This window comes from Cervus canadensis, chromosome 32, assembly GCF_019320065.1.
Source record: "Cervus canadensis isolate Bull #8, Minnesota chromosome 32, ASM1932006v1, whole genome shotgun sequence".
NCBI lineage: Eukaryota > Metazoa > Chordata > Mammalia > Artiodactyla > Cervidae > Cervus > Cervus canadensis.
The window spans coordinates 29,181,177-29,192,572 of NC_057417.1; the positions used below are offsets into that span (position 1 = coordinate 29,181,177).

General features: G+C 55.5%; 1 protein-coding gene across 2 annotated transcripts; it reads right to left on the reverse strand.

The window, feature by feature from the left end:
* Positions 1-1,595: 1,595 nt before the first annotated feature.
* TRIM56 (tripartite motif containing 56) lies at positions 1,596-10,607 on the reverse strand. 2 transcript variants are annotated; one of them, XM_043455771.1, is made up of 4 exons: positions 10,468-10,607; positions 10,275-10,355; positions 9,261-9,383; positions 1,596-9,149 (listed from the first exon to the last, which is right to left on the reverse strand). In XM_043455771.1, exon 4 carries the CDS (start codon positions 9,146-9,148, stop codon positions 6,881-6,883), a length of 2,268 nt encoding a protein of 755 aa, XP_043311706.1. In that variant the 5' UTR covers position 9,149; positions 9,261-9,383; positions 10,275-10,355; positions 10,468-10,607; the 3' UTR covers positions 1,596-6,880. The 2 variants fall into 2 exon arrangements, with proteins under 2 accessions (XP_043311706.1, XP_043311705.1); XM_043455770.1 differs by lacking the exon at positions 10,468-10,607 and having other exon boundaries at positions 10,275-10,429.
* Between the last annotated feature and the right edge of the window lie 789 nt (positions 10,608-11,396).

The window sequence follows — 11,396 nt, forward strand, 5'->3', positions numbered from 1 at the left end:
TGAATTCTTCAAGTCCAGAGGCCAAGAACCCTGGTGTCCTTGCGTGATTCAGCAACAACCTTTCAAGGAGAGACCCAGGTTTGAGGGAGGAGGCTCAGCCGCATGGCTGGGGACCTAGGCCGCGTGTTTCTGACCACAGGCACAGACGCTCCGCCTTGGGGCTTTGGAGCTAGAACAAGCCGTTCTCCCAACACTCAGCGCTCACATGGACCCGCAGGCGCTCCCGCGCCCAGCCCCCTCAGCTGCTGAGTCACCCTCCCCAGGGTTCACAGAGGCGCCGGTCCAGAGCCAGGCTGAGTCATTGGATGATGAATTGCAGAATTCTTATTCAGGCTGTCACAGCAGCAGTGGTGGGCCCTCATCCCCACCTCCCGCCTCCCCACCAGGCCACTTAGAGCATTCTCTTATCACTTGTCATGCCTGCTCCATCTGGGGGAGGGGGTGCTCTGGCAACGAGCACAAGATGGTGTTGGGGTGCATGGGGCACTGCCAAGCTTTCCTTTCTGTGTCTAGATTCTGGACCTGTTTGGGGATAGGTCCTGGCCTGTTAGCTCAGGGAAGAACCTCGGATCTCGTTTCGTTCAGCTCTCTCATCGATGAACGAGGAAACAGACACGGGCTTAGGATTCAGAGCTGCTCGAATCTACAGCTTTGGGGTCAGAAACAAAATCTGCCTCTAGTGAGCAAACCTCCCAGGTCTCGGGTTCCTCATCTGTAACAGTGCTGGTGGTGGCCGCTTCCATTCCGGCGGTCAACGGGTGTGAAGCTTAGGGAGGCGACCCTCGGTAACTGCTGTTTGATCCCTGCATTTGATGGGGAGGACAGAGGTGGAGTGAATTAGAAGTAAGGACCAAGAGAAGGAAATGGCAACCCACTCCAGTATTCTTGCCTGGAAAAGTCCATGGACAGAGGAGCCTGGCGGGCTGCAGTCCATGGGGTTACATGATTGATTGAGCATGTGTGTACGAGGGTGGAGGGAGGTGGGTTGGTAGCAATAAAGTGGTAGAACTAAAAAAAAAAAGAAGAAGAAGAAGTAAGGACCGGAGATCTTCCTTCTTCCTGCTCAGGACTCAGAGGGGAGGCTCAAGGACTCCTGAAGGGACTTTGGAGAGCAAGTCAGAGGGGGTAGGTTTAGCCAGTAGGCGGATATTCCTAGAGCCTGGATACCTCCCAGCCCTGCAGGGGCCACCCTGGAGTCAGAGACGCAGCAGGTCAGGTGGAGCCCCCAAACCAGAAAACAAGCAGAGACCAGTGATGGGCACAGCCACCCCGCCCTGCACCCTCACTCACCTTCTTTACACACGTCAGGGGTCCTGCTGGGCCAGATCACCTGCTGGCTCCCTCCCACAGAACGTGAGCCTGGAAGATGCAGACCTCTGCCCAGAGGGCCCCCCTGTTCTACAGAGGCAGGAGTGGCCCAGGACGAGGACAGGGAACCACAGATGATGACAGGGCCAATCACCCTGTGCCTGAAATGTCTCCAAGGACTCCGGGTAGCATCTTCACAGTCACAGCAGGGAGGGCCATAGTATCTGCTTCCCTTCCCTACCTGGCTGTTGATCGTTCCCCACACGCAGGAACCATCTGAGAAAAGGTTCACCTTTTTCAAAAGCATTTATTAAGAAAAGGGGGGGTGGGGTGGGAAAAAGGTATAAAGTACACAAAGGAATGAAAGCGTTTACAACATAGCTTCTTCAGGCCAGTGGCAGCTAAGAAATATTTGCTGGGCCGACACCAAGGGTAGGGAGGCCCCAATTCCATTTTCAATCCCATTTCTCTCGGTTGCTAACCCAACCAGCTCAAAACACCCTCCGAAGAGAAGTCAGATTGCCTTCCAAAACCTCCCCAAACTACTTCCCAGTTGCCTTTACGGCTCTTCTCTGCCTGGCCCCAGGTTCCTTACCTAGGCTTCGGGTGAGGTCAGCCAGACCCTGCTGAGCCCTCTCCATTCTTCCAGTCACTATGTGGTCCCTTAATCTATTTCTGTTCCCATCCGGATTCATTTCATTAAACTACATTCATGAACTAGTTGGGCTGGCTTAATCTGCTGCCTTTGGTCAAGTTGCCTGTTTTTCTAAGCCTACATCTGAACTTGCTCTTTCTCCTGTTGGGAACAACTTCTTGAGCAGTGTCTCTGGCAGCTCCTTGCCCCCGTCAGTCCAAGGCTACTGTCTCCCCCAGACAGAACTCTGCACCCCCGTCCAACCTCCCACTTAACTTCCAGGTGGCTCTAGTTTTCAGCTAACCCGTCTAGGTGGTGGTTTAATCACTAAGTTGTGTCTTGACTCTTGAGGCCTCATGGACTGTAGCCCACCAGGCTCCCCTGTCCATGGGATTCTCCTGGCCAAGAATATTGGAGTGGGTTGCTGTTGCCTTCTCCAGGGGAATCTTCCTGACCCAGGAAGCGAACTCTTCACCGCTGAGCCACCAAGGAAGCTCAGGAGAGATGATCAAAATACCTTGCTATTGGCACACACTTATCACATCCTGCCCAGCTCTGGTCTCCAACCTCATCAACGTCCTTGGAAGATTTCTGACTTCTCTCTTGGACATTGGCCCCACTGGAATATTAGCTCTGTAGAATATTCTATGAATGGCTTTATAGATACAGTAATAATAAGACTATGGCAAAAGGAGAGCGACTCCCTCCCAAATTGTTATCTTCTCTAACTTACAAAAAAAACAAAACAAAACTGGGTTACTTTTGCCATTTCTTCTACATGTTAGTATACAGGTTAGTATAGCCGGATTCTCAGCTGGCTTTCAGGAGCAGAACTGAGCCTCAGCAAGCTGGTCACTGGTCCCTTCTGCACCTATGGTCACTGTTGAGTCTTAGCAAATGGCTTCTTCAAATAAACGCTGGAAAGCAGAACTGAAGAGTCTCCTCCAACAGAGAAGCAGGTAACAGCTCTACCCAGACATTCTTGAGCCTTTCCCTCACATTACATGCATACCACATCCCCTTTCAGGCTTACCCTGACAGAAAAACATTAACTCAGTACTATGAATACAAGTCGGTTAAAGTTTTTTCTAACCAAGACCTCCAGTTTGAGCTTTCGGGTGTACAAAATTCTCCATGCCACTCAGCCAGTCCTCACGACAACCCTGTGAGGTGGGCATGGTGGATATTATGATGGGTATTTTACTGATGTAGAAAGAGGTCCAGAGAGGTTAGGGAGCTCGACCAATATCACACAGTTGTTTAGTTGGAAGGTGAAAGTGAAAGTCGCTCAGTCGTATCTCTTTGCGACCCCATGGACTATAAAGGCCATGGAATTCTCCAGGCCAGAATCCTGGAGTGGGTAGCCTTTCTCTTCTCCAGGGGATCTTCCCAACCCAGGGATTGAACCCAGGTCTTCCGCATTGCAGGCAGATTCTTTACCAGCTGAGCCACAAGGGAAGCCAGCACTCAACCCAGATCTCCGCTGCCTCACTCATTTTCCTTTTGCAGGCACAAAAATACGACCTAGATGGCATCCTCCTTTTGTACACAATCTGGGAAGTCCCAAACAGGAAAAGGAATGATGGATCAAGCTAACTGTCACAGTCCAATGCGGGGGTGGGATGGGGGTATGTCATATCTTTCATGATGTTCCTGATTTCTTAACATCTGTAGTTGAAACAAAGAACTCTTCCTCCCCGTGCTGGGTGGTGCTTTCGGCACCAGGATTTGTTAGGATTCCCAGGTCACAGTTGGGAGGCTGGGGATTTTCCTTCCAAAATGATGCGCAATGCTATACTTCCCATCCATTTCACATTTCCCCACTGCTGTGTGCCTTCCCACCTCGATCGAGCCCCTCACCGGGAAAACGCAGTACTTCTGTCAATCGCCCCAAGCCTGGCTTCCCAGGGCTCTCATAGTGTCCCCCACAACTGCTTCATCTTTAGAACCTCTGGTGGGATTCTCTTCCTGTATCCAGGTGGTATTTCCCCTCTGAAGTTCTCTATTCCCACCTCCTGGCTGGAGCCATTCCACCAGCCCAGCTCTCTGCACGCCGTTCCCATGCAGCTCTGCAAAACTGCTGTTCTAACCTGAAGGTATTTATCCCTTAGAGGCCAGAACGCCCCAGGACATATAAACAGGACACCCCGATTTCATCTCTTTTGTGACTCAGAGCTGAGTCACGTTCCTGGAGGCTTAGGATAGGCTGAGTCCACAGTGCCCCCTACTGGAGATTTCCCACAAGCCAAGGTTTTGGACACCTTAGTGGGTCCCACTGTTTACTAGACGTGAATTCACTCCACAGATATTTACTGAGCACCTACTAGGAGCTGTCACTGTGCTGACTCTGTAGAGAGGGATGTAAAGAAGGCAGACAGTCTCCCCGCTCATGCAACTCATCCTATACCACCTGGTTCCGCAGAACCGCAACTCGGTTTCCCATTGGTCTGAATGAGTTGGTGAACTCAATAAAAAAAAAAAAGACCGTCTCTTGCCTCTGGACACTCCACAATGACAGATCATCCATGGCGACCACCTGACCACTGCAAACCTTCCCAGGGAAGATTCCATGGTCAGTCACCAAACAGGCCCCTGATCTGCTGGCCTTTCCTCCCTACTGGGTCCAGACCCACTGGGATTCTCCCCTTTGCTCCTGCCCTACCCCTACCCCTGCCAGAACAGTCTCCTTTATTCTGACATTCATTTGCAAATCCAGGAGTTATTCTTGAATATCATTTATAGAGGTGTATTTTTCTGCAGCAAGTAGTTAAGCATATATGTTATTTAATGGACAATAGTAACTGAAGTAGAAATGTGCATATATGAATAACAGCATGAAATAACTCAAAAAGAACCCAACCTCCCCTGTCACTATTTACACATTCTGAACCTGTTTAAGCTCAGTAAACTATCCAGACATGCTTTTACCTTGTTGCTATAATGATGTGATCAGAAATCCATAAGATTTTTTTTTGTTATGATTGCATCACAGAACATCATACTCGTCTAAATAGTTCTCATAGTTGTCATACATGAAGGCAGTAACTCATTGTCCTGCTAGACCACAATCAACTTGGCTATTCCTTCCAGAACTGAGCTGTTTCCTGTCAATGACTATTATATACAGCATGGTCACAAATACCTATCTGCAAATTCTTTTCCTTTTTCAATTCTTTTCCCAGAATGTATTCCCCAATGTGAAGTAACTTCATCTTACAATCATTTCTTTGACTCCTGTCAAGTCCTGCCAAACCGGTCTCCAGGAAGCAGTATTTATCATGCCAGGAGCCTATTTCCCCATGATATAGCTTCAAAATATTTTTTTGATGAATGCAAATGGTTGATTTTATTTTTCATTTTATGTGTCCTGGCTTGTGTGGATTCCCTTCTGGGGACCCAACTTATTTGGTCCTTTGACCAAGTAGATCTCTTTAAGTCACTGTATACCCTAGAGACTCAGCTCTCAGATCAACGCTCTGTAATTTCCTCCCCTCATCGATTTTTCCTTTAATCTTCATTATTATTTGCTGTGCATACATCCCAAAATTTTATAATTGAATCCATACACTTGACATTGATTATTTCCCCCTTCACTTCATGAAACAAATCAATGCCCTAAGATTTTCTTTTCCTTCCACCTAATGTCCTGTACTTTCCATCTGGACTTGTCCAAAATCTCTCTGGTTCCCATGACCACTCCTGGTCCATGACCCTTACATTAAGATTCCCTTTGGTCATCTCTCAACAGCCCCTGGCTAACCATGGCCACCTCCATTCCACCACTGCCACGGCCCATGCAAAGGGCCTGTGGTCATGGCTCACTTCTGACACGATCCCTCCATGCGATTTCCACTCCTCCACCCATCTCAGCGCCACTCCTGACTTCTCAGGTCTTCCAACTGGTTTGGCCCCTGAGTTCCACACCTGGCCTCTAGGATTAGGTGTGTTCCCCACCCATTAATAGCAATACAAACAAATGCCTCTAACACTTTCGTTCAGCCAGAATTTCTCAAAAGGAATTGTGCTGGGAAACTAAGAAGGGGCTAAAAACAAACTCCAGGAAGTATTAAGACATCAAAACACAAGAGACTTTATATTCTACAGAGGTGTGACCCCAGGATGGCTTGGAGGTGAGGACTGGGGTAAGCCCCAGGGTGTCCCCTTCTCTCACACTAGGAACCCTGGGTTTTAAACTCCAGTCCTGTTTTCTAACAGCACATCCTCTTCACGGGCTTTAAGGTAAACATCCTTTGCCCTGGGGTAGTGTCTGTACTTGGTCCCCCATGAAGCCCACCTTGTTCTTCACTGGGGGATGCCACTATTGGGGGAGGAGCCTCAATTTCCCGGCTGTGGCTGAAGGCAATGAATGACTTCAGCCCTTCCATCTCTGCGGTGAAAGATGTCATTGACTGCCGGGTTCAAAATCTCAGGCCCCCGCTAACCTAGCCTGTCCCCTTCCAGCTGAAGAACGGGTTCTCAGCTCTCTTCGGCAAAGTACATAACCGACATACCCTGAGCCCTTCTTGGCTCCAAGGACAATCTCTACCCACCTCCCCAAGCCTCTCCCCGGGCCACCCCATCAGGAATGGTTTTGAAGAAAAACGCAAATCAGAACTAGTTTACATATCTTGGAAACCTAGACTCTATACTAGCGGCAGTGGCAGTCACTCCCCCCAATTCAAAAGCAAGAGGCGTTAATGCCCAGTACCTCTCCAACCCCTCCTCTTCTGCATCTGAAAATTATGGTCATGCCAACCCTGCTTGGTCCCCATCCCTGCATCTGCAGACGGGTTTGGCACTTCACATTGTGAAAAGCTGTCAACCACTGCCCTCTGAGAAAATGCCCTTGGCCGCCACGTGTCCTGGGCGGCCCTGCCTGCCTTCTCCCCCCCTCATTTCCTTCCCCCCACCACCCAGTCCCTCCCCGGTCCCAGCCCTTTAACTGTCAAGAGGGCGGACCCGAAAGACGTGGATGGTCCCGTTACTGAGGGACACAACCAGGTACCTGCCGTCCACCATGGTGGTCACCCGGGGCTTTTCCAGGCCGTGATAGGCCGTCAGGAAGTCGCCAAGCAGCGCGCCCTTTGGATCGAGGATCACTACCTTGTTGACCTCGCGAAGGGTCAGAAAGATGTAGCCTTTCTTATCCACGGATATGGAGCCCGGCTGGCAGCCGTGCAGGCCGGGTCCCCGGTACTCCCCAACCACCTGACCCAGCCCATCACAGACCACCAAGCTATTCTGCTGCCAATCAGACCCTACGAAATGGCCCTGGGGGCTGGTGGTCAGGAACACCAGCGCCCGCAGGCCCCGGTTGGCCTTGCCCCCGGGGATGAATCGCGTGGCCAGGCTGCCTTCCATGTTGTACACCTCCACGTGGCCGGATACGCTGACCGCCACCCGGTCCCCGCTCGGCATGGCGGCCACGGCGTGGCTGGCCTGGCAGAGGCTCAGCGCCCGGCGCCACTGCACCTCGCCGTTGTGGTTGATGAGATAGAGCCGCGCGGCCGCTGAGAAGGCCACGGCATCCTGCAGGGCGGCCACGCTGCATGGGGAGCAGCCCTCGGGCACGGGCACCGCGCCCCTGTAGTCGCCATTGAGAGAGAAGCGCTTCAGGGCCCTGTTCTGCTCATCCGCCACCAGGATCTCCCGGGAGCCAAAGGGACAGAGCCCAGTGATCCGGGGGGCGCGCTTGTCCCCCGGCATCCGCGTGGGGAAGCTGCAGAAAAAGATGGGCCTGGGCAGGAGGCCAGAGCCCTCCAGGTTTGGCCCGGGGGCGGGGCTGGGCTCCCGGGAGACGGACTTGAGTCTGCCTTTGAACTTCCTCTTCTTGTTGCATCTGCCGCCCCTCGCAGCCTGGGTTCCTCCATCTTCTTGGGGTGTCTGGGCTCTGCCCTCTTTTGGGGTCTTGGCTCCATCTTCCTGGGGCGTCTCAGCTCTCTCCGCCTTGAGGAGCTGGGCTTCATCTTCTTGGGGTGTCTGCGCTCTGTCCTGATTTGGGGTCTGAACTCCATCGCTGCTCTGGGGCTGGGTTGCGTCACCTCCCGGGCTTCGGGCTCCATCCTTCCTGCTGTCCTTCTGCAGCTGCTGCTCCTCAAAGGAGAGCCTCAGCAGGTGGCAGTTCTTGTCCAGGAGCCCAGGATGCAGTTCCAGCTGGGGCAGCTGGCAGGGAGCAGGCCCAGGCACCCAGGGACAGTCTTGCAGCTGTCGGAGCCGCTGGGCGATCGCCCCCTCCAGCGAGAGGATCTCAGCCTCGCGCCCCAGGCTGAGCACCCGACGGGCAAAGGCGGCCGCCTCCCTGGCCACCTGCTCCCGGCCCTCCAGCTCCCCCAGCCGCTCCCGAGCAGCCTCCTCGGCAGCCTCCACGTGGGCCCGCAGCTGCCCGAGCACCTCCTGCTTCTGGGCCAGGAGGGCCCTGAGGACCCCCTCGGCCGCCTCCTCCACCTGCATGACTACCTTGGCCGCCTGCTCCCGCAGCCGGGCCAAGGCTTCCTTTTCGGCCAGCCGGGTGGCCTCCAGCTCGGCCAGGTTGTTGTCCACGCCGGCCAGCAGCTCCTCGAGGCCTGGCCTCCGGGCGCGAACAGCCTCAGCCAGGGGCAGGCAGGGGTGGTCCAGGTGAGGGTCCAGGCGACACTCTCGGCACAGCAGCTGGGAGCAGGGCTGGCACAGGAAGCGCAGGGCCTCCCCGGGGTGCTGGGGACACTGGGCCGCCTGGCGCTCCCGGGCCTCCTCATCGTACCACCCCGCCCGGTAGCCCACCAGGTCCACCACCCGGTGGCTGTGGGTCTGCCGGGTGCACCGGTGCCCGTCGGCACAGGCCTGGCACAGGTCATCGGCGCAGTCCAGGCAGCGGGCAGTGGCCGGCCCCCCGGCGCTGGCGCCCCCCATCAGGGGGCACAGGGCACAGGCCGGCTTCCCCGCCCGCAGGTCGCCGCCGGCCCGGGCCTTCACCAAATCCAGGAGTCCGTTGACAAAGAAGTTGGTCTTGAAGGCGGCCACGCCGGCGGGCGGCACGGGCACGGACTCGCGGCACTCGGGGCATCGGAGGCGGCCGCCCTCGGCCAGCTGTGCCAGGCAGTCCTGGCAGTAGGTGTGCAGGCAGGGGAGTGTTTTGGGCACCTGCAGTTGCTCCAGGCAGATTTTACAGGCCAGGAAGTCGCTGCTCAGGGCCTCCAGGAGGGAGGGTGAGGAGCCCTGGGAAACCATTCTGCAAGCAAGAGGTCGAGGTCAGAGGTCAGAGGGCACTCCTGAAGCGGCCGCCCTCTGCCCTCCCACCTCTCCCCCATACTCAAGGGCCCCACCAGGTCTGGGGTCTCACCTGAATGGCCGGGAATTTTCTTGCCGTCTCTGGAGCTAAAGAACTGCTTCCCTCCTCCGTACAGACATTCAGAAATGCGAAAAAGTAAAGGCTGCCTTGGCGCGGGTCAGGCCCTTGTGAGATCTGAAGAGACCAAAAGGCCGGGCCTTAGCGAGCCCATGGGGTAATGATGGGTGCCCCTCCCTGCCCGCCCCGCTGTTGACAGGCCTTGTGGCGCATGGGGTGAGAGTCTGGTGTGAACAGCCCCTGGGCACCCTGCTGGGTGAGAGCTGCCGGGCTGGGGTGGGGGGGCAGGGAGGACACAGCTGAGGGTCCAGAGGGGCAGAGTCCCCTTGATTCCTGGCAGGTGGGGCGGAACAACGGGCTTCAATTGCTGGGGCCCCAAGTCCCAGGGTCGGGTACACCTGCCTCCTGGAACCACCCCCCCTCCCCCACAGCAGCAGCAGCAGCATCACAGGAACTGGGGGCCCCCCCCACTTCCTGCCCCGACTGCCCCGCAATGGGCTCTGGAGAAGTCAGAGGGGAGGCCGAGGGGAAGGGGCTGCCAGGCTCTTTCCTTCCAGCTTCTCGGACTCTGGGTCCGAGCCCCGGCTCCCCCAGCCCTTCTCTCTCCCCCAGCCCTTTTCTTTCCGCCAGTCTTGCTGCTGGAGGCCTCCTCCTTTCCGAGGAGCCTCTGGAGGGTCGGAGTCACGTGAGGCTCCGTCTGTGAATGCCCCCAGCATCCGGCACAGTGGCCGGTGAAATACTTGATAAAGAAACTTGGGGCGTTTTCCCCAAACTTCCAGAAAGTAGGGGCCGGGGGAGGGGGGTGGGCAGCGCTGAGAGAGTGGGAAGGGGGGGGTCTTCCCAAGGAGACCTCAGCTCTCTGGCCCCGAAAAGAGGAGCCTCCCCTCTGCTCCCGCCCTCTGGGTCTCCGTCCCCCTCCCCTCCCTTCCTCTTCCTCCGGCCGGCTCCCTTCCCCCACCCCCTCCATTCCACCCCTCCCTCCAGCCGCCCCCCAAGCCCCCTCCTTACCTAGCTTGGGCTCCAGGACCCAGAGCTGGGGGACCCCCCGCCCCGCCCCTCGGAGGCCCTGATGCGGCTGTTGCCGGGCTCCTGAAAGAGAAACAAAACTGAAACTAATTGTACTTCTGCAACTTCCGTCCCAGGCCCGGGACACGGACTAGAACGGCCGCAGGCCCCGCCCTCTTCCCTCCCCAGCCTGGACCTCTTCCTCGGGGGGGCCTTCCCCCACTGGCGGGGCGCAGTCCCCGCCCGCAGGCTCCCGGGCTTCGTGGGGGCCGGGTCAGCTTTCGCGGCTGGAGTCTCCGAGGTCGGCCTGTCCGTTTGAGCCTGGGGATTTGCTCAGCCTGCTAAGTGTGTCTGTCGCAAGGGCACGGCAGCTGCCTGAGGATATCCTCCGAGGGAAGAAATGAGAGATCTTAGGTGATTCTCGGAGGCGCAGGGTAACCAGAGCCCGGGCCTCAGGCCAGGCTTCCAGGGCTGCCGCATATTTGCAAATCCAGCCCTAGGTGAGACCCTTCTACCACAATTCTTTGCTGAGATTTGGGAGGGAGCTCGAAATGAGGAATGGGCGAGGGCTCCCTGGAGGAGGTGTCCCTTGAGATGAGTCAGAAGAGTGCACAGGGGTTGGGGATCACCAGAGAAGAATGCAGGGAAGGGCATTCCAGGAATTGGGAACAGCGAGTTCCTGGACCCAGAGGAATGAGATACCACATACTCTGCTGGGGTTCCCAAGTAATTCAGGATGGTTTGTGGGAGAACTTATAGTTGCCAGGCGGAAGGATGGGGGAAGAGATAGGGAGTTTGGGCACGGACATGTATACACTGCCGTGTTTAAAATGGATAACCAACAAGTCCTACTTATAGCATAGGGCACTCAGTGTTATGTGGCAGCCTGGATTGGAGGGGAGTTTAGGGAAGATTAGATACATGTATATGGGCTTCCCAGGTGGAGCGGTGGTAAAGAATCCACCTGCCGATGCTGGAGATGCAGGAGATGCAGGTTCTATATTCCAGGGAAGATCATCTGGAGTAAGAAATAGCAACCCACTCCAGTACTCTTGCTTGGAGAATTCCATGGACAGAGGAGCCTGGCGGGCCACAATCCATGGGGTCACAAAGAGTCGGACATGT

Bases quoted from the DNA above. Each gene is read 5' to 3' on its own strand.
- TRIM56 (XM_043455771.1), bottom strand. From the start codon at position 9,148: ATGGTTTCCCAGGGCTCCTCACCCTCCCTCCTGGAGGCCCTGAGCAGC.